The sequence below is a fragment of the Ascidiella aspersa genome, chromosome 2 (genome assembly GCF_963924565.1).
Source record: "Ascidiella aspersa chromosome 2, kaAscAspe10.2, whole genome shotgun sequence".
Lineage (NCBI taxonomy): Eukaryota > Metazoa > Chordata > Ascidiacea > Phlebobranchia > Ascidiidae > Ascidiella > Ascidiella aspersa.
The window spans coordinates 24436968-24463961 of NC_139448.1; the positions used below are offsets into that span (position 1 = coordinate 24436968).

A 26994-nucleotide genomic window follows, 5' to 3' on the forward strand; every position below is an offset into this window, starting at 1 on the left:
GGTAAACCATTTTTAGTCTTTAAGAGAATAATAATATTTGCTTTTCAAACACGTAAGCTGGTCAAAATTTATTAAAATGGCCATAAGCATTATCTATGTAAATTTTATTTATCAAATATATGTTTCGATCATTCCCCAAATTCTACGCCATATTTGAACCCCTTTCGCATCAAAGGCATATTTTAAGTGGGGAAGTTTTCGGCCCATATCTGTTTTTGCTTGCAGAAACAAGTTAAGGAAAATGAAAAACAAAATATATATTATAAAGTAGGGTTGGCAAGCCTGTCAATTGACCGGTGAAATACGGTCAATTGACCACACTTTATTTAACCGGTCAAATACTTATATTGGATTTAAATGTTGTAAATTTTTTAAGAGTTGTTTTGTTATTTGAGTTTTAAATAATCTTGATTGTAACTTTTTTAAAGAATTCAAATATAAAATTGTAGGGTTTACCTGATGCAAACACAGGTTCTGTGGTAATCACAAAGTGTTTGTAATAGCAAAGTAGATTTATTTTGTTTAGAATAAGTACACATATATCATGAATCGCGTTTGTCATAAAAGAAAACACTAGTTCCAGTGGTGGGATTCAGCCGGTTCGCACCGGTTCTGTAGAACTGTCCCACGAAATTTTATGAGATCAGCGAACCGGTTAGCAGCATTACTGGTTACTGTCAACAGATTTTTGCATCTTATCTGATACACCGAATTTTGAGATCCAAGTAGCTCACGTGCCAGATTGGAAACTTTGGATATTGCGCGGGGGAGATGTTTTGCAGCTGAAAAAATGCGCGGCTGAAAATAAAATTTCGACTTGAACTTGCGCGGCTGAAAATAAACCATCAGGCTACCGAAAGTTGTAAATTGCGAATTTATATTAAACTTACAGCGTTCATAGAATACTTGAATCACTGCGCAATTTTTGGTTAGTGTGCAGGCGCAGTGCGCAGGTAAATATTTAAAAAGTTGGATAGTATAGCATTTAATATGCAATATTACTCGAAATTGACTAATTTGACGTCACTAAACACGTGACCGTTGTCCACTGATGCGTGACCAAATCGCCGAACTGTGCGTTTTTAGCGTTTCGCAAGTGATTCTATATGATGCATTATATTATATACGTCTTATAAACTAGCGTTAAAAAATGTTATTCAACTTCAGTATGCGGCCCGCCAATTTTTTTTGTGCTTGTTAAGTTTCATACAGAAGTTTGCGCGGCTGAAGTTTTGCGCGTTTGCTCGAGTCAGATTTGCGCGGCTGAACACATTTTCTATAAACTGCGCGGCTGGGGTAACACTAATTTACGGAATGATGAATGGTCGGAATGGTCGGAACGCTCACAGTATTATTATTAAATATAATAACACTTGACCCACCTTCACCCAAACGCTAACCCCACCCTAAACCAAATATTGTGCGTTGGTTTAATAATTGTTTTAACTTGGTAACACTTAAATAAGTGAGCGTTCCGACCATTCCGACCATTCCGACCATTCATCATTCCGTAAATTAGTATTACCCCGCGGCTGTGACCGCGGCTGAAAGTGCTGGCCAAACTTTCCAACCTGGCTCACGTGTTTGTTTTTTTCATAATGTACAATGGTTAAGTTCTCAAGTAAAAGTTATACATTGTGTTAATTTTTTATAATTATTTTTTTTTCTTTTGTGATTGTTTGTCTGAAAATTGAATTGCTACGTCATAAGTACAAGTAAAAAAGCTGCTTTTCAATGTGGCTGTTATATAGCAGTGATGGGATTCAGCTAGTTCACACCATTTGCTGGAACCTGGGGTTGCACCCAGTTTTTGCAACTACTTTAATCTCAAGAATAGGTTGTCAGATAGTTTGGTTTATAAGAATGTGATAGGAAAAGAAGACGTTGTCTTCATAAAACGAAGTTCTGTCGTATATATAAAAATTATCTGTTTACTGCCTAAAAATAAGACTTTTTGTAACAGGACCGGTTTAAAATGTGACTTTTGCGATAGAAACTGCTAACAATAAAAATGTTTCCCACCACTGGGTATACCACAATCTTTTTTACTGATGCATTTATTTGTTGTAAAATTTAGTTAATAAACTTGTTGGCTTTACTTGGTGGTTGTAGTAATGGTAAAAGTTACTACAATACTGCTATAGCATTGCTTGCAAGATGGGCATTGTTTTGCAAAAATTCTTATTGATAATCAAAAAATAATTGTTTTTGTTTTGCAAACTAACCAAAATGTTCATATATTTATTTAAAGTTAAAATCAAGGTTTATTTTTAACTTTAATTGCTTTTTGATTGTGTGTATAGTATTTGACCAATATTTGACCTATTTGACCGGTCGACCGGATTTTATTTGACCGGTCAAATGCCCAACCCTATTATAAAGTACACAATACAAAATATTAAAAAAATAAAATAAAAAATAAAAATAAAGTAAAAATTGAAAATAACCACTAAGCCCTGAAAATATACCCCCTGACAAAATATACAACAACCTCACCCCCGTCTAGTAAGTCTACATCGTAGAACCTTCAAATTTTCAGACATGGCGTAGAGTGGTATGTAGGTGCTTTGTAGAAGTTTATGAGGCTGCATCCTCAGGGGCCTTTGCTTGGGGGGCAAAAACCTGAAATATAGCGTTTTAGCTCTCTGTAGCTAGCGACTGCCATCTAGCAGCAGAAAAACTTTCATACAGAATTCATTCATATTCGATTGCTTTGTCCAGCTTGTGAAGTAACAAAGCGACTTGCCGCCTGCTGCGCTTTATTGTCCCGCGCGTGAGACTTTTATTGTGCGAAGTGGCTCGTCCAACACTGGGCGCGTACGACTTGCATTTTAAAAAGAGGCTTCTCTTTAGTAAAATTACTTAATGCTCTTAAGAAACAACATATTTTACCGCCGCAAATTTAAATGCGAGATCTGGTGGCAACTCCAATCCAACATATCAACACCAGGCCTACACAACTTAAAATTGTGTGTTGATATGTTGGATTGGAGTAACATACGAAACAGGTTCAAATAGCAAATATTCTCCAAATACTATTTTTTCAAATGTTCTCCAAATCGTATTTCATTGTACTGTCGTGGTAATACACAAAGAGGTAAGGCCGTGAATAAACTTTCACCCACCGTACAATTAACACAGGGAAGCATTGTGAGTAGGAATGTTTAAAGCAGAATATCGGCGACTCATTTATAATGCTTGCTTTAAATGCGGCGTCAGCATTTTTTCGGGCGACCAATTACTTCGCGATAAGCTTCGCCTAATAATCAAGTGTCAATAGGGTGCCTTTACCGCCGCAAATTTAAATGCGAAATCTTAAGGCAGTGTACGCCTCTCTGTTAGCACCTGTTGTGCATGTTGCTCCAACCAACATACCAACATCAGGCCTAAACAACTAGCAAAACTTTCGATTTAATAGTTTGCTTATTAGGCACATAATAGTGTGTTTCATATTGTTTAAAACTACAGTTTAAAGTCTGTTTTAACAGTGATTGCTCGGACCAAGCTATGGTAAAAATTTACTGAGTAAAACTTTGCAAAAGTATTGCAAACCATAGGCGTTAAACCATTTTAAGTCTTTAGGAGAATGATAATATTTGCTTTTCAAACACGTAAGCTGGCCAAACTGTAATAAAATGGCCATACACATTATCTACGTAAATTCTATTTATCAAATATATGTTTCAATCATTCCCCAAATACTACGCCATATTTGAACCCCTTTCGCATCAAAGCCAGAAGTTAAGTGGGAAAGTTTTCGGCCCATATCTGTTTTTGCTTGCAGAAACAAGTTAAGGAAAATGAAAAACAAAATATGAAATATATAATATAAAATACACAATACACAATACAAAATATTAAAAATAAAAAGTAAAAAATAAAACATAAAAAATAAAAATTAAGAAATGAATATGAAAAAATAAAAATTGAAAAATAAAAAAAATAAAATCAATTGAAAAAAAAAAATTAAAACAAAATAAAAATCAACACTAAGCCCCGAAAGTATACCCCCTGACAAAATATACAACAACCGCACCCCCGTCTAGTTGTTATTTAGTTTTAATTCTCCCTGAAATAAGGTGATCAAAATTTTAGAAAAAATATAAGGAATGACTATTTTCCCAGCTCGTCTTTGTATTGAACTTGAAAGTGTCCACCCGAAAGACTTTAGATTTTGATCTAAGACAATTAAAACAGTATTTTTTCAATTTTTGGTGTGTCAGCTTTTAATACCCCACATCAGAGAACAAAAATACTTTAACATGAAGTTAGAGCCAAAACTACCTACTCCTATTGTCGCACATAGAGACCATGAAAATGGCCTAGTAATGCTTAGGCCTGTTGTAACTAAAAAGAGCTTGATAAATTTTTCCAATTTTTGTCCTATACTCATGTAAAGCTTTTGTAAAGCTTTTTTTCATTTTTCTGCAGGAAAGCTAAAACTATGGAAAAATATTTTTTAGCCGGTACTAAACTTAATGAATTGCACTTTTTCATGGTTCTGCAAAATTGCTATTCTATTTATTGCTAAAACTCAAACATTCCAATTATCATTAGAAAACTTTGTAAATAAACAAAACGTAAGACAAATAGCATGAATTAATTTGATTTTATGTATAAACCATGTCTTATAATGCTTTGAAAATTTCCTAAATTTTTTGAGGATTCTTGCTCAAAACTAATCTTACTAAATCTGGCCGTATAAACTACTGCAGTTGGCGGTTGTTTGGCTGTTTAAACAACCCAAATTATCATCTCTCGTGAAAAGTATTGTTTTGATGATTATAAAAATCTGTGTTTTGTGGAACTATGGAAAGTTGTACTAAATTAAGTGCAATTTTGTTCAACACGTACAATATTACTGATTTGATAAAAAAATGGAATTAAGTATACAGATGAGTTATTTGCTATGATGGTAAGTTAAAGGCTTGGTTATATGACATATAAAGCTTGGTTTGAATTTGATTATTTGAAAGTTCTGTTGATTGATTGATTGATTGATTGATTGATAGTCTGAACATTTGTATTTTGATTATCTGAATCTGTCCTATATTTGTGATCGAATTGATAAAAACTCCCAGTGGCAGCAGGAGGAATTCAGTAAAAAGCAAAGAAAATAGGTAATCCATGGCACTAATGTATGATTGTGAAGGTAAGAAGCTTATTTTAAAAGCCGGTTATATCAGTAAATACATGACATTTTTGATAAATCAAAGAGTATTCCATCATTTTCCTTCGGAGTTTGCCATGCTCTCCTGTAATTGATTACATGAATGTCATACATGCCTTTTACCACTATCATGTTCTACATATTGGCAATAAGTTTGACTAAAATGTCTGGAATGCAGAATCTTTATGGCTTTAAAAACAAAGGTTAATGAGAAATGCAACTGAGCACTACACTTGATTTTGGTATGTTCACATTATATACAGCATGAATAGTGCTCATACAAACAAGACTCTCCAATTAATAGTAAAAATCTTTATATTCTGTAAATTTACGTTTCATAAGGGTAAATAGAGTTTAGTTATTTTGATGCAACAGTTATGGATTATTAACTTTTCCAATTTGCTATATCAGAAATATAATTGTCATATTTTCAAGGAACAATGTCATGCTTGCTGGCCACTAAAAGAGTTTAATGTGCCTTATAAATATGAATAAGTTATTCTTCACTGAAAGTTGAAACATTGTTATTTGTACCAGAAATAATATTTCTTGATGTAGTTCCATAATCCATTGACCATTGATGACATCCAATACTGTCGAATAACACAGGAGAATATAGTTACAAATTAAGTAGACACCATCAGTTCCTAATATACATGCTTAAAGAGAATTTTAGGATTGAAGCCCAAAATTAAGCCCTGTTAAGTTTTCACATTACTATGGAAATTAGGGATTTGCTACAGTAGAGAAATGTTGTTATGTTTGGGTTGTTGTATTTTTGTACTGATTTAGTTAGCCTTTGTTTAGTATTTTACTGAAAAACTTTTATCAAAAAATGAGCCGTGAAGAAATTGGAGGAAGAATTTTTATTGGTGGTCTGGACCACAATTGTGATGAAGAAGTGTTGGAAAAAAGTTTTAACATGTTTGGGGAAGTTGTACAAGTAATGGTGATGAAAGATCGGGAAACCAATCGCTCAAGGGGTTTCGCATTTTTATCATTCAAGGACCAATCTTCTGCTGATGAAGCAATTCGCCGAATGCATGGTGTCGAAATTCAAGGAAGATGTGTAACTGTCAGAAAAGCAGAAAAACAAGCTTCATTTGGGGATAGGCCACGTCGTGGAGGTTACCGAGGTGGTGGACGAGGAGACAGCAGAAGTTTTTCTGGTCGTTCAGATCGTTATGATGAATCATATGGAAGGGGAAGGCCTAGCCGTGGTTTTGATGACTACAGGGCAGGAGGTCGGGACAGTGGCTACAACGATACCAGAAGAAGCAGTTATGGTGATTCTCGTGGTGTATACAAAGCTGATGATAGAGATTCTCGCAGAGGAGGATATTCCCATTCTGGAGGATACAGCGACTCGAGAATGGCTTCAGATACCAGGTCAACTGGTTATGACTATCGAAGGGCTGATTCAGGTGCAGACAGCTATCGCTATAGTGACAGAAGAGATGATGCTACTGCTCGCTACAGTACTGAAATTCTGTCAAGGGATCCTTATGGTGGGCGTTATGAATCACATGCTCGGTCAAGAAGTCCAGTTGCCAGGGTACCTTACAGGGAAGAAAGTCCTGTAAGATCTCGCAGAATGGATGCTAGGAGGGACTATTCTCCACCTGTGATTCAACGTGGAGAGCATGGAGTAAGAGAATACTCACCTGTTATAAGTAGGAGGGTAGATGCTTCAAGAGATCTGGATTATCAAGATCGAAGAGAATTTGTTGACACATCTTATTCGCCGCCAACATCAAGACGTGTGAGGGATCCTTCTCCAGATGAGTTTACAAGTAGATATGCTGGAGCAAATAGTGGTGATTTGGGTTCTCCACCAAGAGGTCGTAGCACCTACACTGCCTCACGAGCAACTTACGACAAATCTCCAGTCCATAAAAGTGAATATCTGCCAAGAAAAGATGTGGGTCGCACAAGAGATAGTGGTTATGCTGATAATGGAATGTCTAAAGATTATCACCATTCATCTAGAGGTTATGCAGCTGATAGGGGCTCAGGTAACTTTTGATTTTTTTCTGAAAAGACCAGTGTTTTCTGCTATTATTAAGTCTTAAGTTAAAAGCAAAAAAATGTTTTTTCGGTTGATGTGTTATTTACCAATGGTTCTGGAAAAATTTGGATACCCTGATTTTGGATTTGTAAAATACAAAGTAGTTTACATTTAGTGTGATTGTAAAAATGTGGTTATTATGACAGAAATTCAGGGTAAATTCTAAAACAATTTATTTCAGGTGTACATTGACATTTGACGAAGCACTGTGAGAAGGTAGTTTCTAATTTGATAGCTGAATACATACTAGCTAGTATCTATAAGTACCAAAAATTGTCCATTTTCTGTTTTGCAACTGTTACACTAACAGCGCTGCAGAAAGTGGCCAATGTTGTACATACAGTGATGTACGAAACAGGACTGTCAACATATTTCACTTTAAGTTATTACCACTACCAGTGTCTTGGATACTTTAAATATATTTGAAGCACCTCGTTAAACAATCTTGAAATATAAATGTGGCAACGTCTTAACAATAAAACTCAAGTTCCAGTTATGTTTCTAAAAAGAAAGCCATAAATTGGATTTATGTTATTATTACCTATTCTACATTATCAAGAATATTTTTCTGCCTTTGGCCAATCATATACTCAATTTATTTTAGATGGACCTTAAAGCTAACCATGCTGGCATATTTTTTCACTTGTATATGAAAAATGCAACATATCTAAAAATAACTGACTGAAACTCAATTGAATTGACAACTAGGGAAAAATAGAAGATATTTTGATCTCACTATTTGCTCCAGTATTCTAGTAACTGTTTTACCGAGGAACATAGCACTTGAAAACTAACTGAATGTATTATATATATTTTTGACAATATACTTTTAAATCCTAATGCAACATAGCATTGTTTTTATTATGAATGGACTATCCACTGTCCTAAATCTACAGTGACAATGCTATGTTTTGAATCAGTTAAATATTTGTACAGAAACAGTAAACTGCTTTTCTGTGTATTGGTATGAAAAGGAAAACAACAAATGTATTTTATAAAATATGGCTACCAGTATCACTGTTAATAATTTGTAAAATAAGCTAGCAGTACCGCTTTTGATATGACCAGTCTTGTCCTTGTTAAAGGTGGTAGATCATCAACTGGTCTTATGGAAAACAATGGAAATAGATATTCTTCCAATCGCTATCGTGGAGCTTCACCACCCACAGTGGCAGAAGTTGGTCGTAGCTCTTCAAAGCGTAGTGCTCCAAGAAGCAGATCACCAGATCAGAGAAATCGAAGATACTGAAAGAAGACACTGGCCTCTTTTTAAACAAACACTGGGAAATTACTAATTCTGTCATTATTTCATCAGTGAATATTGGTTTGTCGCTTGGCATTGTTTGTTTTATTGCAAAAGCAAATAGTAATGGAGTGCTAGTTATGTTTGATTAAATGGACGAATAGTATCAACAACATTATACCGGAACTTTTTATTTGTACCTAAACCACATTTTACTGCCTTTGCTGTGATCATCGTTTTGTTAATAAGATCGGCATTTTTCTGATGGTTGTAATCAAAAGTGGACTATATGGAATGTAAATACATGTTACATGATTTGAAATTATCAAACTGAATTAAGAGAGCTGACAAGTTGGTCTTCGACAGACCGTACATATTTTGTCAACTTTTAAGCAAACCACCAGGTATCATGAACAGGGAAACATTAAAAAAAAGTAATATATGAACACAACATCCACCAATACGCTTATCAGTATTGGCATAAAAATAAAGTTGTTAAAATCTTTCCCTGGTTCTTAAAATGTGACTTGCTAGAGAAAGGTTTCCAAATTCACTACAGTTTATTACTAAATATTTTTTTTAATGCGCAGCCACCCCATCCGTCAGAAATCAGTGCAGTTCTAAGCAAAAAGGTCTACGACAATCAGTGCATTCAAAGGATCAAAAAGTCCGACTTTTAGACTTTGAGGTCTTGGACAATGCACTAATTTGCATTAACAAATGTGCATAAGAAGATTAAGTTTAACAATACTTGACCCAACCAAACCCAAACGCTAACCCAAATAATGTGCGATAATTTAATAATTATAACGCTTCAGGCCCCAATACCTCAATTTGTGACGTAATAATCTTAAATACAATGGACGAGAAACCATCCGAGTTTGGGCTTTTTTCCCCAGCATTTAAAGAATTATTAAAATAACGCACATTATTTGGGTTAGGATTCGGGTTAGCGTTAGGGTTTAGGTGGGTCAAGTGTTATTAATCCTATCTCATATTTTTTGTTATCTTTTCTGAACTTTTAATGAATACTTTTCAATTTATCTTCGCCGGGAGTTTACCTAAAGGTCCAAATCAGTGCATTGCCAGGACCTCAAGGTCTAAAAGTCTAGACTTTTCTGCCATTGGATGCCCTGATTGTCGTAGACCTGTTTGGTTAGAAATGCACTGATTTCTAACGGATCGGGTGGCGCAGCTCATACACGTTAAGCTTTTTAAGTTCATAACAGTTTAATTAAAGTACAGGCCACTTTGGTGTAAAAAATAAAAAGAAGTGATTTAATAGTCGCCTGACTTTAAATATTTGATATTTAAATTGCTATACGCCACTTGAAGAAAATATTTTGTCATACGCATTTCCTTTTTTGCGCCCTAAAGGCTTGCCATACATCCCGGTTTGGGCGGGACAGTCCCGGTGTCCTGCCCTGTTAACCAATTTACCCGGATTTTTCAAATTTAAGAAAAAAATGTAAAACTCTTGAGTAAGCCATTTAGCAATTCTTTCTCAAAATTACGTAATACTTCTTAATTTTTAAAAGGCTGCCAAGCAACATAAATTAATTATTTTTCAGCGTGTGTTAAGAAATATTTTTCTGGGGGAGGTTGCTGGGGCTAATTTCATTTTTTGTGTGGTAAGTAAAAAAAATAAATAGATACTATCCAGCGGGTACTGGGAGATATCTTTTTGAGGAAGGTAAGCGAGCGCCGTCGCAAACCGGTCGCCCTTAAGCAATTTTTATTTACAAGGATTTTTTTCACGTACCGTATGACACAGTTTGGTGCTGGTATTATTAGGTCTAAACAATTGCTGCTACAATCTAAAGTTTAACGTTTGTTAGTAATTCTGGATCGATAAATGTCGCGAGTTTTCAGCTTTACACAAATCAATTTGGAGTCATAACATATTGATTGCCTTAACAAAAATAAGTTTTAATGTTTCCAACTTGAGACTTATATGTTTAAAAACTTCTTAATGTCTGTTATCCGCGCAAAATTTAGGTAGAGTTCGCAAAATTTTTGCGGCGGTTTTAATACTAACCAATTTTCAGTTTCAAACGAGATTTTACTTACGTTGGAGGCAGTATGACACCAGGATTACGTATTTGCTGAATATCACGCCATGCGAACAATGGCTGCTATAAAACTTGAGGTTTTACGTTAGTGAGTGGTTCCCTATCAATATATGTCACTGGTTTTCGTTGCGTAAAATATGTTTGACGTTCTTAGCCGTTGGGTGCAAATAATGTGTGCTTATTTGCATTGAAACGACTATAGTTTGCTATAGGCCTAATTCAGTAAAAAAAAACTTTTGCTATAGGCCTAATTCAGTAAATTACAAAAACTAGAATTATCTATTTTGTTTATATCTTTTTCCACGTCCCTTTAGTGTTTATATTTGTTAAAATTGTTGACATTTGTGCTACATGCGTGCCAGGGGCGAATTAATGACTTTCGTTTGGTCTCGGGGCATAAAATGTTTAAAGATGGCGCCACAAAGCATCGTCAAAAAATAATGTGGAACGACATTATAAGCTCCATAAACTTGCTGCTCTCGTTGAGGTAAATGTTATCAACGGAACCTAAAACAGACTCCAAACCAAAAGACTGAAATAATAACAACAACGTTGGATTAAACACATTTAGGAATAAGACCAATGATTAGGTCTAATACCTTAGTTGTTATAACGTAATAATCGACTGACGATGCCTTATTTTGTGGCGAAATATATTTCTCTTTTAAATGACTAGACTGGCAATGCCTTATTTTGTAGCGAAGTATATTTTTCTTTTAAATGACTAGAACTTATTAATGCCTGACTTTGACTAAGACAGAAAGTCTAAAGAACATTTGCTCACATTTGAAGTCATTGTCGTCATTTACGTGTAAGGTAAGGGCAAGGAGATATCTTAATATATTACTTATTCAGTTTGCCATACTTTTATGTTGTTCTTATTTCGGTCTTATAGTTGGAGTCGCGAATTTAACTCATGTCCTTATTCTGAACAGCAGTACCCTTAAACTCTTTACGTCGGATAAATTCGATGGAATATGCGAGCTTAACGTTGTAATTACGTTTCAGGGGGGTTTCACATTGACGACCATGCAACATTTTCGTATGACGTTATCCAAAAGTCTGCAATACATATTTCTGGGAGTCCATACGTTTTCGTAAATAGACTACAACATTTTCGTATGGCGTTATAGGAAAGCCAGAAATAAACATTTGTTTTATACGTTTCGAGAAAGTTAGAATTGACGTAATATAAGTCGGTTTTATAAACGGTAGCCTACTGGGAGTCAACAGTTTACACAAACAACAACGGTCTACCACAACGTTATTGGTCGTTTCTAATAGCCCATTAAAAAAAACGTTTTTCAAACATTAAATCGTTTACTAGGAAGTCTCTTCCTAGTAAACTTTGTTGACTTTCATGATAAAGTCTTATTTAACAGTGTCAAAAATATATGAAAATATTTCGCTCTTTTATTCCAATTGTTGTAAACAAGGATTTTTAAACCAGTTCATGTCGCAACTTTTGTGGGACCGGATGTGAAGCGGAACGTTAAAATTACTCTGAACCGACACTGGAAATTGAATGAATTCCGAAAAATTATGTGAATTCGAAAAACGCTACCTGATAAAAGGAAACGATTCAGTAAGTATTTTTTTAATAACGGTTTAACTTTTTAATCATAACTGTAATAGTTTTTTAATAAAATTATTTGTACTTTTGTTATGCATGATTGCACGCAATTGTTGCTATGCGCTGAACGCTGGCGAGTGGCGACTATCTACTAACTGTGCTAACAATTGCAAGTTTTTATACTTTACCACTCGAAATTATGGCAACCGACTACAATGAGCTTAAACATCAGGCAGCAAATTTTTATTTGGAAAATCAGGTACCGCAAAAGCTCGAAGAAATTTTAAACACCATGTTTTATGAAAATCCTACCGATGTGTATGGACGTTTGGTAAGAAGCTTTATTTGTTTGATAAATACATTTTTCAGAAACATTATATAAGAGTTCTGCATAAAACTACTGTTCGTTTTTAGGTATTTTGTTACCTGTTATCTGACCTAGGTTAGACTGTTGTGTCACTCTGCGTTTAATAGCACTTTACGCCGAGATTCGTGTGTTCATAATTTTTAGGCGTGCAGGTGTGAAATACTAACTTTTTGTACACCTGAGGTACGGAATCCTACCACATATAAACATTTTTTTTTCGAAATGTGCAATGTACTAATTTAGGTGTGCACCTGTCACAGAATGCAGACTGGATATGGTGGATTTCTTTAAGGGATGGTTTAAATTAATTAGTGGTGTTATTAGGCTACAACTCCAGATAATTTGTTATGGTAATAAGTTATTCCACTTGTGTTAAATCAAAATGGAAAAAAGTATATTTTTTCCCTTTTCAACTTCCTTTTTTTCTTGTGTCATAAATCCAACAGGTGAATGCAAGATATTCCTTACAGGACTTTCATAATAAATTGTTGTAAATAAAAGTGATGTCACATGCATTTTATTTCACTTTAGGCAGATTACTTCGATAGTTTTGCTCACACACCATCATTTGATCACTGCAAAGGACAAGAAGTTTTAGACAGTGGTGGAAATCCTGCTATTAAATGTTCTATTTTTGCTGTTGTTAAAAATCATGTTAAGGTGAGGTCATGTTTTGCCTTGAATTATATTTTTACAAATAAATAAAAACATTCTTTTTCGGTAAAACATAACTAAAAACCAAGCGCGCCATTTACTTTGACAAAAAATAGATTTTATTGTTAAGTACTCCCGAATATGTTGTGTTAAATTTTTTTTTACCAAAATGTTACTACAAAAATGATTTTATACAATGCCAAACAACTCTATTTTCAAAATATAATGACGCTTTTTACTTCTACTGCCAATTTTAACAAAAAAATAGTTGATTTTAACAAAAAAATATTTTGATTATTTGCAACTAACTTTGTTTACTTCCATTTGGTTTTATTAGTTTTTCTGTATGAAAATGTAACTTCCAGAAAAATTTGTTGCAGTAACAATTATTTGTATAAATGCTTGTTGTGGTAATTTCAAACTTATATTTTACCCTTATTTGTATAACATTGTCGTTTAAAAATTTGTAGCATGTCTCATCTGCTCAAATATCACTAGAAAGGGAAACAGCTAACATACAAGAGCAGCAATATCCAGAAAATGGTTCGGTTTATTTAATATTTATATTTTGTTCCATATAAACATTAGTTTGTTGACATCTTTGATTTTCGCACTCTTTTAAAGAACTAGGTTTTTCAATAAAAACTTTTATTACTTATTAACCAGCACATATTATGTTGGTAAAATACTATATTTTCCTCAGAAAAATAAATTGGAAAATTTACTATTTCAAACACTCCATTGGACGATTGTACATTTTGTATATCTTTGTTGAATCTTAAAGTGAAAACAGACATAACTTGTGGTTATTATATAACAACAATAGGGTATATCATTATTATTCTATAAGTAGCATAGCAAATTGACACATCTTAATTTTCTATAGCACAATAATAGTGTTAAACAAATATATAAGTAAAATTTACACATGCATTTTTCATATCATCCAAATCATGTCTCAAATAATAAAATCCTGAAGTAATACTTCATAAAAAAATGTTAAATCATTATCGACTTTGCTGTTTATGAAGATTTATTTTTTCACTTACCTATCATGAATAATTTGTTGGCACCAAAAATACCAAACTTCATGATTACATTTACCTATTTGTTTAGGTGTTACTAACCTTTACATGACATTTATCATACAATGTATTATAGTTTATCTATACTGTTGTGCGCAGAATCTATGCCAACCCCAAAAGAAATTGTAAAAACATGCTTATCAAAATTTTCCGATGAAATCTCTTCAAACCTAAAAGGGATTCCAGTAACAGATCAATTCCTTGTTGACAAAACTCTCAGGTATTCTGTGTACTGGGTCACTTTATTGAATGTAGTCTGGCATAAGAAACTCCAGAATGAATATTTCTAGTATCAGTTACTTATAATTAAGCAAAAACGCACATCCTGGACAAGGGGTGACTTATTAGTAACTTATTTTTGGGCAAAAAAGTCGTCCAGCATAAAGTTTTTCATGGTCCTGCCAACATTTTCTGAATAAACCAATACAAATGAAGAGTATGTACGATTACCTGGTAAAACACATAACGCGTAGTTGTAGGAATAGCTATTTTATCTGCTTTTGTACCACGCGTTTGTAACTAAATTAGTTTAAAAAGTGACTTAGCCTGAAAAGGGCTCTACGTGAATATATTCGACAAAACAACAAAAAACTTTTATATATTTAATAACGTTCGGTAATTGGCCAACTGGCTCCACAATTATCGCAATGACTTCGTCTACCTCTCAAATCTAAATTAAGCACTATGAAATGCATCTCAAATGCATAGGCAACCATATGTGACCATAAGGTCCTCGATGGCCTCAAAAACGCGATGTGCCATAGATTTTTACTGCTCTAGTTAAGATAAGCAAATTATATAGGCCTACCATGAATTATCTCAGACGTATTGTCGTTGTTCGGATTACCACACACGGTGTTCGTAGCGACTAATAAAAGAAACTTTTTAACCGCCCAAGTTAGAATTGAGATTTGTTTACGTAGGACATTGGTATTTACAAAACAAGCGATAGCAGCTGCGAAAACTTTTGTGAAAACAGGGAATGCATGTGTAAAGAAAATCTTGGATGCACAGAATAAAACTGTTCGGCTTAAGGGACCCACTACCGAAAAATATCGATTTTACATATACGTCGCACTTACTGAGTATGTAAATTCTGAAATATTTAGGAAAAAACAGGATAGAAAACAAACATTTCAAAGTTGAGACCCATACTGTAGGCATGAGCGTACAGATGCAGTCGACTCAAATAAGTATTTCCCTTGGTATACTTACAAAGACTTATTTGCTGATGTTCATTATGGTACGATACTTTTAATTAAGTGTCATACATGGCCTAAACGGCTGAAAAACATACAGCGAAACTGATTAGTTGACGTCTTTCACTCGCCTTTCTTAAACTCACTTCATACGATTTTCAAAGAAGCAAATAGAAACGCCTGAAAGCACATTTTTTGACAATTTGTATTTTGAAAAATGTATCGGTTTCTAAACGAAAACTGAATTATCAGTATAACTTATAGTCATTTTTTAGTGATTGGGTGGATGACGTTGAGCGTCTAACCTTTAAGCAATCCGACTCAAAAATAGACGAAAAAGGCGAGGATATGTCTCGCACACCCACTCCTTCTAGTGGAAAAAAAAAGAAACCTCCGTCAGTGAAGGCTAAAGCTGGAAAAGCCCCCGATAAACCGATTCCACCAAGAGAACCACAAGAAGCAAGAATGGAGGTTTGTTAACAGCAAAGTTCAATTTGTCGGTAAGATAGAATATAAATTCTCGAATTTTTTTTTCACACAGGGTTGCAGTTCGGTTAGTGCTACATCACTTGCTGTCCTGAAATCTGCCGCCTCCTATCGACAGCTGCCAGTGTTTATGCATTTCCGCCAGGTGGTATCACGAGCTGAGGGTGATAAGAAAAAGGCGCACCAAATTACCATGCCAACACCAGCAGTGGTCGTTTTAACTGGTGGAAAAAGCGGTCCAGGTAATGTGTCTTTCCTAGTAAAAAGGTCTATTAACTTTTTTGCTGAATTATAACCAAATAAAAAGTCTCAATGAAGCACCCTGTTAGCAATTCTCATTTACAGTGTTTCTGTGTGTATTATGTACAGTTGACCACTGGTCATCATTACAATGTTTGGCGTTTTTCACGCCTTTACGTCACAAGAGGAAATTAACCATTTGTATACCTTATTTGGTAGGGAAACTAAACCTCATCAAAACTGTGTTTGTGATTGCCAATCCAACCTGGGGAGCCCAAGAGTCGGTGGAGAAATTATGTCGTGTATACCAAAACATCGGCAAAAGTCTTGGCGCAAAATCGGTAGGTGTAACAATCGTTATAGCCAATTTAGTATCTTGCATCACGCAAGGTAAATGGCGTGAACGATTTGTTTATTTGCCATCATCTTGGCCAGCTAGAATAACACTCCCTTGAAAGCCTTAACACTTGGCAAATAAGGATATTATGTGATCTGTAAGAATGGTCGTCCGAGAATGGCAAACCAGAAGTTTCCTCAAAGGGTAAAACAATCCACATTTCAAAACTATAATACAAATCGTAATCCTCAACTGAGTTTCATATTACAACTAAGCATACAAAGTGCTTAAAGACTTAACATAAAATAGGAAATTAAAAAAATGATAAAATATATATATTGTATGTCGTATATTTTGTCGTTAGCCTGTGGCGTACTTGGCAAACTTTTCTGGCCCACCAGTGCGCCGAAGCGCACCGATTGGAAAAAGTTACCTTATATGCTTTACTAAACCTATGCTATCAACTACAGGTCCGTAACAGAATTTTTCGACTACACCAAAACAAACTATACGTATGTGTGCGTCCCTACAATTTTTTTTTTAATTCTAAAACAACAACATACAACCCGATCACGAAATGTAAACGTTAGCCCGACTCCATTTTTATCTTATCTCTTTCCGACTATTCAGTATAATCCGTGTGACACTGGTTTCAAGACTACCCTTAAGTTTATTTGTGTTTAAAATAACGCCTATTTATTTTCCCGATTATCTTGTTTCACGTAGAGCACTGGAGTATTTTCCGGTTTGACAGGTGGTTACCAACCCAGCTATGACAAGATGGAACAGCCACTCGATGTTGTGCTTGAGGCAATAACGTCGGCTGGATTTGTGCCAGGCCAAGATGTCTTTATCGGACTTCAAATTTGCGCTCAGGATTTCTTTGACTACGTACGTTTGATAACAATCAGGCACTTCTTATAATTTGATACTCACTTAGTAAAATAACCTACTAACTCTTTAATGGTTACAAAAATATAAGATACGCATTTTCGGAACAACTGCAAGTAATTCAAATTGGGTGGTTATTGATCAATTTTTGTTTTTTATTTGCCATCTGCCAATAATTGTTTTCATTTAAAGGAAAAGGGAAAATACGAAATTAGCACCGGTGCTTTCAAAAGTTCAGATGAAATGTGCGAAATTTACCGTGACGCTCTTACGCGCTACCCAGCGGTCGTTATGATTATCGATCCTCTACGCAAGGAGGACAGAGAGCAATGGCCTAAATTGTGTGAATTAGTCTCAGAACGGTATGAAAATGTTTGAGATTTTTATGTTTGAATAATTAATATTTTATTGAATAGGTTTCGCCAAAACGAATTGTCAGAAATGACATGACATAGTGTAACGTGTTTATTTGACATTGAAGCACTATTATCGATTGGTAATTATGCCGACTGTGGATTCTAACTTTTATTATTAATTTGCGATTTTACCTTTAAATATAGAGTTAGTGATTCTAAAGCTTTTGCATCTCGTGACAGATTTCATTACGTAATGTTTTTTGTCTCTTTTCTCATTTAAATCGACCACTTTAAAAGATGGCTGAATTCAGCTTTGTGCGCTGTTTACACGGTAAATTTGACTTTTGACCTGTTATCTCCTTGGCTCTATACAGTCTGCCAATCTCGCGCTTACATAGTTTTAATGATGTTTTGGAGATAGAAATTCCTTATTTCAAGGTGCAATGTGTATAATGTGAAACTTTCAAGATTAAAAAATATAACAAATTTATTAGCTTTTTCATATTTTGGGTTCATCTAAAGTTAAACGATAAACCCAACTGAACTGCTTGTGTTTTCTAAGTTGTTTCGTGTTGGGCGGAGAACCTACATATGGCCCGCTTCACTCACTGAACAGCAACATGCTGAGCGCACGAAAATCCAGCGGTGTTGCCCTGACAACTGGTGGTCGTGTCACCTGCTCGGATTTAAGTCGGATCGTTGGTGACGTTCATGCGCGAGGTGGAGTCGTGGTAATGACGTCACCGCCTGCCGACGTAGCAGATGACGTATACACAGATTTGGTAAGTTTGCTGGAGACAAAATCGCATTTTAACTACAAAAACAATTTTCTAGCTTATAGTTGGTGCTGCACAAAACAAATATGCTTTCACCATAATGAACCCACCAACGATTTTCCATCAATTTTATCATGCCATTTATTTCACGTGAAATAGCTATATAACTTTTACATAGGATCACGGTTACATTGATTATCGTTACTTAGGGGGTCGGTCTATCCGTAAATTTCTTGGTGTTTGGCGCGCCGTCCAGAGGGGAGAATACATCAAGACTTAACCGCTTTGTGGAGGTAGAAAGGTTTGCGAATGACAGCGACATTCTGGGGTAAGGAACAATATGCTTACCTTGTACGAGCAAGTAGGTTACCTCTTATCACGGACTAAATGTCAGATAAAACCACACGAATATAACTAATTTTGAAAATAGTTTTATAACTTAAAAGGGAAAAAACAATATATATATATATACTGAAATTGGTATAAATTACGCCACTCTTTATAACCCTGTGTTTTGCAGAATATCCCACAGAGAAAAATTTGGTTTTCCGATTATAAAGCCTCCACCAGAGGCGCCAGTAAGTGAGGAAGATGTGGAACCCGTTGAAACCTCGCCTGATATCAAACCCAAGAAAAAGTGAACTTTGTTTAACGAAATAATCAATAAAAATAAATGTTGCTTGTTGATGTTCACCTTTATCGCCTGTAGGTGTCCTGTTTGTCGTATAACGCTTATCACATACATGTTTTACAACTAACATAGAATGACAAAAAAATGTTAAACTTGTAATAGTCAGGTTTAATATTGTGAGGACCATTCACATTTCTCATTTTTATTTAAAAGCATCTATTGTTGACAGGTCATTAAAAGTATCCATTGTTGACAGGTCATTTAAAACTTCCACTATTGATCGTTTACTAAACGTTGTTACCCACAAAAAGTCAACGCTTTTTGGCAATTGTTCGATAACACCGAGTTTTCGGAATGTTTGTGCAACTCTTGTGTGTGTTTTAACGTCCACTGAGGTTGCGACAACCCATGGTGAACCAAACGGCTTTGTGCTGGAGAGACGAATCGGCGCAGCAACACCTGGTGACCATTTCGGTTTCCCCTGATGCATAATTACTTTTGAAGCCACTTTTGCTACATTGCCTTATCGAAAACGCTCATAGAGTGGATGATGGTTTCGTCCTGCAGACAAAAAGCGATGTTTTAGATTGCAAACCGGAATGGATCAAGGGAAACAAGATCTATCTTTGTCACACTAAATCGACGATAATCTAAAATTTTCGACTAGCACTGGGAAATTGTACAGTTTTTGCCAAGAAAAATTCGAAAAAACCGGTTTCTTTCGAAAACATAAGGTACCCAGCGACGGTAAATGCCACTCTAGGTAGTTAAAAAGGCTGAAAACCGCTGTCCTAAAGTGTTTAAAGATTCTTAACTTATTTATATAACAGCATTCGCGCAAATGTTTTACATTATTTAAATAAAATATTATCGAAAATTTAACGTTCAGTTCAAATTACATGTTTTTGTCGTTCTTAAACGTGGCTTTAAAGTTAGTTTTTGCAAAATTATTGAGTTTTTAATGTTTTAGAACATATTTTTAAACGACCTCATGCAGACGAACATTGGGCTAAAAACGGCATAAACCTTTACCGTGCAACAATACACTTGACGACTGGTTTTTATTTTGCACCTTCATGAATTATAAATCGCCCACTGGCCGTTAAGTTTATACAAAAATTGTCGAAGGTTGTCGTGTTTTATTCGGATTAAAAAGGAAGTGTTTGTATACAGTGTATTGTTGTAGCCTACATAAAGCTTTTAGGTTATTTTTTACCTAATTGTTTTACTCTCCGCACATTAAGTATTCAAGTAATTGTAATCTCAGGGAATATCACAAAGTGGACACATGAAATACAAGTGTACTGCCTAAATATTATCATGTAACAAGATTGAATGGTAATATGTTCTGCAGAAAATATTCACGTTAAACATAGAATGACACAAAATCGATCCGGAAATTGAATTTGAAACAACGTTTCTTTCTCCGACGACATGCTGTCGAAAAAATAAATTCGCGAAACAGAAATGTCAAGTCACGGTTTCTTGACATACGGACATGATGCCGATGGAAATTCTAATTCGATGCAGTCAAATCCGGTCTGAATTCCATCAATCTTAGTGCACAGTTTCGCCAACGCGTATACCTAAATTTAGCAGTGAGAAAGCGACTGTGACGCATTTCTAATGTGTGTTGGCCATTAACTGGCTTGATTTATTTAGAAGGGCATTTAAATACTATTGCCCCTAAACTGTATCGACTTCGCCAAGCCTAATTAGACAATAACTAACACCCCGGGAAAACAGAAATTTCAGCATCATTTAAACATAAAAAATATAACTAACGACTAGCTCTTTAAACCTGAAAAATCCCAATCAAATAATGGCTTGAGTTTATTTGTATATTTTGGCCAAAATTCAAAAAGTGACTAAATTTGCATAAAATATGTAAATTGAATGACTAGTGGTTCACGTCGTTGCTTGTAGTGTACTCATTTTCACGAATGTCGCATATCCAAATTTATGTGCACAGAGCATATTTTGTATATAGCCTATACTTATGAGATAAAATCAGTACTGAATAAACAGCAAGATGTTTAGCTAAACTTTTGCGTTGCTTTTCGTCTCAGTAAGGCGGTAAGCTCCCCTCATTTTTGATTTACTACTTTGTCAGCCGTTATAAAAAAACAGCCATATACAATATCGATAAGGGCCATTTATATAGTAAATGACACTATAGGTAAAAATGCATTTTATTTTGTGAGACGCATTGTAGTTTGGGCAAAATAAATACGCCAAAAACAAAAACCCTTTTTACGAGTGTATTTAATTTATAAATTTATTGCATTTCGCAGTTTGTTTACACATTCATCCAACAAATTCGCAGAAATTAACATTAAACTATTAAAGGACGTTTCGGGACGCGTTAATATACAATTCAGTAAACTCTTATGCTTGTACGCAAGCAAACTCACGCAGACAACCAAATGGTTTTAAATTATGTATCGCTCTGATTAAAATATTTGTTCAAATGGAAAAAGCACCATTTTATGCACAAATTATATATATATTTTAATTTTAGGCATGTTTTTTTCATAAAAAATAATAATTAAGTAACGTCTAAACAGGGTGGCGGATATAGAGACAACTGAAATGTTTGTTAGAAAGTCAAATTTACCAAAATTGTTTCTATTGTTGTCACCAAAATTCACCAAAAATTGTTTTGAGCTTTGAGTTTTCATTTAAGCTAAAAAGTTTTACTAGTCATCTACAGACGTTCTAATATTTCAATTTATATTGTTATTGTGATGTTGGAATACATATGAGATGTTTGCACTTAATAAAATATTGCTTCACCGCGATTAATCCATTTCGCTCAGCAAATAAAGCACTGAAGTTGTAAATGCGCTTTGTTGCTGGCGTTTACTTTAATATTATTTACCTTTGCACAGCAATCGCAGAACTCATCCATAGTGACGTATCCATCCCTGTTTTGGTCAAGTTGCGAGAATACCCTGTCTGCGTGTTGTATGTAGCTCTCTTCAGTTAGCTCCGGCTCAACATATTTACCCAACAACATGTAGATAGACTTTACTATATCCACCATTTCCTGTAAAAAAACTTCAAAAGTTTTATCTCACAAGGTTGAATCGCCTAATATAGTGCAATATTAAAAGCGCTTTTCTTATTAGCACAAATTAGAACAGTGATTAAAACCCAAACAAGACTGCCTAAATTTAAAGGATTGATTAGAATAGAAAGATAAGGTGATTGTCTCCGTGATAATCAAGAATATCGATATCTGGTTACAGTTAGTTTTTAATTTTTGGCAGATTCTTTAGTTATTACTTTTATTGCTACAGTAATTTATTATTTGGGTATAGACAGCGATTTTCAAGAGCTGTAACTTCCAGTGGCAGTAAGGTTTACACCTAAAAATAGCTTATCATACTGCGTACGTTGCAACATTGTCGGTTTCGAAATAATAATCATTTCCCATAAAAAGCGCTCGATAATTAAATTCCGCGGTTCGCTGCTTTAACATTACATGCATTGATTTGCGTTCCGATTCATAAAGGAGCCATGGCCCATAGTTTATATCGGGTCGATCAAACATATTCAATTTTGGACGTAGCCTACACCGCCAGAAGTTGTTTTATTTCTTGCATGCTGCTAACTTACTTGTTTTACCACCGACTTTCAAAAAACTAAATTTCACTTTATTATGGAACTTCTTAAAACTTGCCCTCGTTTTTCCAGCTTTTGACAGATTGTTTGTTTACGGCAGGCCTGCATAACTCAAAATGGTACAAGGCCTACAACAAGCAAAAACTTCGTAGGCCTATATGCAGTTTATGTAACGTGCATATAGCGTTTTCGAGCGAACTTGTGCGCGAATAGCCAACTTGAAACTATCACTAAATTAATATACTGTATACACCTATAGAGCAGGGGTTCTTAAACGGTTTTTACCGCGGACCCATAACATTTTCTTTTAGCTCGCATGGACCACTGTAGGCAAACAAAATTCAAAAATGACGTCACAGTACAAATAAACTTCATAAGTTTTCTGGAGTCCATGGACCCCAGTTTAAGACCCCCTGACTTAGGAAGTCACTTCAATTATTATACGCATGGTTAACTATGAGTTTTTTTTTCTTTTTGCCAATTATTACGACAATTATATGTGTGACTGCGCAAAACACAAGCAAGTCCGCTATTATTGAAAAAGCAGTAAACCGAAAAGTGTCAATACGCCGTGGTCCTTGGCTCGCGGACTGTACGTGTGTAGGCCTGATTTACGGTGTACATGTAGGGTTAAAAGTACAATAACTTTGAAGTGACAGTAAAAATGTCTTACTTTATATGTTAAAAATGTTTCAAAAATATTTTTAGATAAGACGCAACTTTATGACACGAAGTCGACGCCATAAAAAAATAACCTTAAGAAATCTGAAGATTTATCGAATGATTTCGCGAGCCAATGTGAAGCTGAACCATAATTCTAAATATATTTAAGGATATGGCGACAAAAAAAACTTAAAAAACGTTTCTTGGACTAAGTTAAATAGATCATCAACGCAAATGTGTAGCAATAGTCCCGTCGGTTCTTTGCCGCGTAGGAAACAAGTACAACATTATAGTTCAAAGCAAGGACTTCGGCCAATACGCAAACTTATTAGCTAAATAGATAAACAAAAATAAGTGTATCTACCAGACTACCACCGATGGAAAGTGGAGTATTTGTTTGCAAGACTAATGTGACTTACGTCTTTGGTGATGCAACCGTCGTGATTAATGTCGTACAAACGAAAAGTCCAATGAAGCCGATCCGCCAAAGATCCGCGAAGCAGCGATGAAAGGCCAATAACAAATTCCTAAATTAACCGACAAAAAATGCCTAGTTTTACAAATAATGCCCAGGTTTCATCAAAAATTTTTTGCAGAATTTGGGTAGAATATATATCAGGGGTGGGCAAACTGCGGCTCGCGAGCCGCATGCGGCTCTCTGGCATGTTTTTTGTGGCTCTTCTAATCGAATCGTAAATTTTCAAAAAAATGTTAAGGTTACCAAGAGTACCATTTATAAACGTTTCTCTCTTTTTCTTTTCTTTATTTAGGCCAGCATTTCGTTTATGACGTAACAGTGGGCATAGAGTTCAAATAGTTAGTTAACAAAAGACTGATATTAATAAATATTGTGCGCGTTATTTTGCTATTACCGTTATTATTGTGTTGATTATTACCGTTTTGTTATACTACAATTCTGTTATTATTGTAGCTGGCCTGGCATTATTTACCGTTTTTGTATTGAAATAATTTTGAGGCTCTTTGGTGCTTGTATTTTCTGCAAATGGCTCTTCCATTGAATACATTTGCCCACCCCTGATATATATATATAGGGAGACAGGCCTATATGCTATTTTCATAGAACTAAAATATCATAATATGTACTACCGGTACAGCTTTTCGTAAACAACTGTTTGCATTTTATTATTTATTACATAATTAGGTCAAAATTTACTGTGTATATAGGTATACATTAACAAATAAAATGATTTAAGTTTAATTAAAGTGAAAATTGTTATAGTTGCCTAAAACACAGGAGATAATAGAATTTAGACCTTTTTTCGGTGGCGATACACTTAAAATAAAAATATATGTTCACAGCCCGGACACGTGTTAGGGTGTTAAAAACCGACCATTGCGCAACTTATTGAGCATAACACATAATTTTAGTCAATAGCTTCTGTTAGTAGATTACCTCGAAATTGACGTGGCCTTCATTCTGCTGGTCAAACGCTCGGAACACATAGTGCGCATACATGTCAGAATCTACAGATCAACTCATTATTAGAAAACTAAGCGTTACAACAGTAAATTGTAACACCTGTCATCTTCTGAAAAGCAAATAGAATTAACTACAGGTTCATGATATTCTAATTAATTGTAGATTCGCATAGTTTTACCATATATGAATAAATAAAGGCTTGCGGCACCAAATGTTGGTTTGTAGGGCCACCTGTTGGAATAACCTGACTTATATTTAAATGGCTTTTACGCTTGTTTGATGCGTGGTATTTTGTAACCCATCACATATAAAAAAAATTATGCAGTTAGATATGGTAGTTTAGTTTATTTTTGTCTGCCTAATTTTGCTAAATTAACTAAAACAATCCTAAAGACCACGGTTTTCGAACTCAAATGGCTTTGAGGGCCAAACAAAACCAAGTAGATCAGGCTTACACTACTCAATACGGTACGAGGGCCAAGACAAGCAAATTAAAAGCTTCGCGGGCCTTATACTGAACTTGATATAATCCTTGTAACATGCATATAACGTTAGTAAGCGAACTTTAGCTGCACTATGCAATTCAAATCCAGTCTAATCGAAAATAGTTTGGCTTTTGGGTGTAAACTGGGAAGCTATTGAAGTTAAAAGCTTACGTGACGTATTGACCACAAAAAGAGATTCGCATATTGCTTATATTCGTATAGTCAAATTTAACAGAAATTGCACTTTCTGGAGGATATGAGTCACCCGATGCAACATGCCATATTGTGCATAACGATTTTGGTTTAAATTTATTTTCCATAAAACGGACATAAACATGTTAAACGGATGGAAGTTGAAAAAAATATTACTTAGATAATGAAGTTACCAAAAAATAAAGTTTGAAGGGGGCATGGTCAAGTTGCAAAACGAACTATAAATAACAAAAAGCAAAAACATATCTTAAGCAAGGTTTTTTCGTGTTGCGTTCACTTGACAAACGAAAAGCACATTGCAAGTGCTCGATGTATTCGGGTTTATCAAGTTATTTCGACAAGAATGTTGTGAGGACATTTTACGCGGCAGCTTTGAGGCTGCATAGCAAATTAAACGTTGCGTTTATCGTTCTTTAAAAAGTTTTCGTTATAAGAAATGTTTAATATTGTAGTCGGGCTGGTCTTAGAGCTGGTAGATTTAATATTGGTCTGAGAATTCTGAAACACACGAGATACTGAAGATATGATGAAATATTCGACTTTTTAAAGTGGGTTGCGGACCGAATAAAATGTTCTCACAGGACTCGTATTTAAGATCCTTATACCATGTAACAACAAACCAAAAGAATATCGTACATTAACAAAAATTAATTAGTTATTTTAGGTGAAATAGTATGCTACCTCCTTGCGGGAAAAATTGGGAATAGATGGATTTGAATTTGTCCTCGCTTACAACTCCTGTTGGACATTCCTGTACAAAAAAATCATTCAATTAAAAAAGTTTTTAGTCCAAATATTTAGTTTAAATGTTAAAACTTTTGTTTTTAATTTATACTAAATAAAACGCATCACCCATATGTGTCACATTTCCAAAAAATGGTGATTAAATAAATATTTCGAGTCTAATCATTTTTCTTGTTAATTGTTTTTACAAACAAAGTTAAGGAAACGACAAAATGTTCGTCGTCCAAATTTGGCAAATACACTTTTTTTCTGTTTTCGGAGTTGCTTTTGCTGCAATGCGTAATTTTACCAAAAAATATGTGATCAATTATTTTACTTGATAGCGAAATGGTCCTATTTTTTGAGGTGAAAATATGGTACACATTTTGCCGGGTGGAAACCAAATTGGGAATAGTTTTGAGCATACAAAGCCAGGTTCTATTTTGGTAAGGGAGTTCCAAAAAATCTGGCCCCTATACGATATATATTCTCCCACCGGACTTAGCTTATCTGTTCCGCCGCATAACACGCCTTATCATTCCAGTTAATCAGCCAAAACCCTGTCGACGTAATCCCATGGTACGACATTCATTATCGAGAAATCGTTGCAAAGACGGGTGTGCAAGCTTGCCTTGTGTTCTTGATTCTTAAAATAGTGCACTGAAACCGACGCCATATGACGTCAACGTAATGC

At 34.9% G+C, this 26994-nt stretch overlaps 3 protein-coding genes across 8 annotated transcripts in view; 2 read left to right on the plus strand and 1 right to left on the minus strand.

Moving 5' to 3' along the window:
• Window positions 1-37: 37 nt before the first annotated feature.
• On the plus strand, window positions 38-8797 carry LOC146164436 (uncharacterized). Its single transcript, XM_083381905.1, has 2 exons — window positions 38-7185; window positions 8324-8797. The coding sequence occupies exons 1-2, from the start codon at window positions 6006-6008 to the stop codon at window positions 8485-8487; spliced, it is 1344 nt and encodes a 447-aa protein (XP_083238031.1). The 5' UTR covers window positions 38-6005; the 3' UTR covers window positions 8488-8797.
• Window positions 8798-12283: 3486 nt separating this feature from the next.
• On the plus strand, window positions 12284-20304 carry LOC146164437 (enolase 4-like). 3 transcript variants are annotated; one of them, XM_083381302.1, is made up of 12 exons: window positions 12284-12457; window positions 13025-13153; window positions 13618-13690; window positions 14332-14452; window positions 15707-15902; window positions 15973-16159; window positions 16377-16498; window positions 17221-17385; window positions 17578-17747; window positions 18304-18523; window positions 18727-18845; window positions 19038-20304. In XM_083381302.1, exons 1-12 carry the CDS (start codon window positions 12326-12328, stop codon window positions 19156-19158), a joined length of 1755 nt encoding a protein of 584 aa, XP_083237428.1. In that variant the 5' UTR covers window positions 12284-12325; the 3' UTR covers window positions 19159-20304. The 3 variants fall into 3 exon arrangements, with proteins under 3 accessions (XP_083237428.1, XP_083237429.1, XP_083237430.1); XM_083381303.1 differs by having other exon boundaries at window positions 18727-18868; window positions 19038-19090; XM_083381304.1 differs by lacking the exon at window positions 18727-18845.
• LOC146164438 (calsenilin-like) overlaps window positions 18675-26994 on the minus strand; it is a 40931-nt gene continuing 32611 nt past the window's right edge. For 2 of the 4 annotated variants that reach the window (XM_083381308.1, XM_083381307.1), the window contains exons 3-7: window positions 26259-26328; window positions 24853-24923; window positions 23858-23965; window positions 22030-22197; window positions 18675-19709 (exon numbers count right to left, since the gene is read on the minus strand). In XM_083381308.1, coding sequence (XP_083237434.1) covers window positions 19662-19709; window positions 22030-22197; window positions 23858-23965; window positions 24853-24923; window positions 26259-26328 — 465 coding nt within the window. In that variant the 3' untranslated portion in view covers window positions 18675-19661. The remainder of the gene's footprint in view (window positions 19710-22029; window positions 22198-23857; window positions 23966-24852; window positions 24924-26258; window positions 26329-26994) is intronic. The other 2 variants (XM_083381306.1, XM_083381305.1) reach the window with 1 other exon arrangement.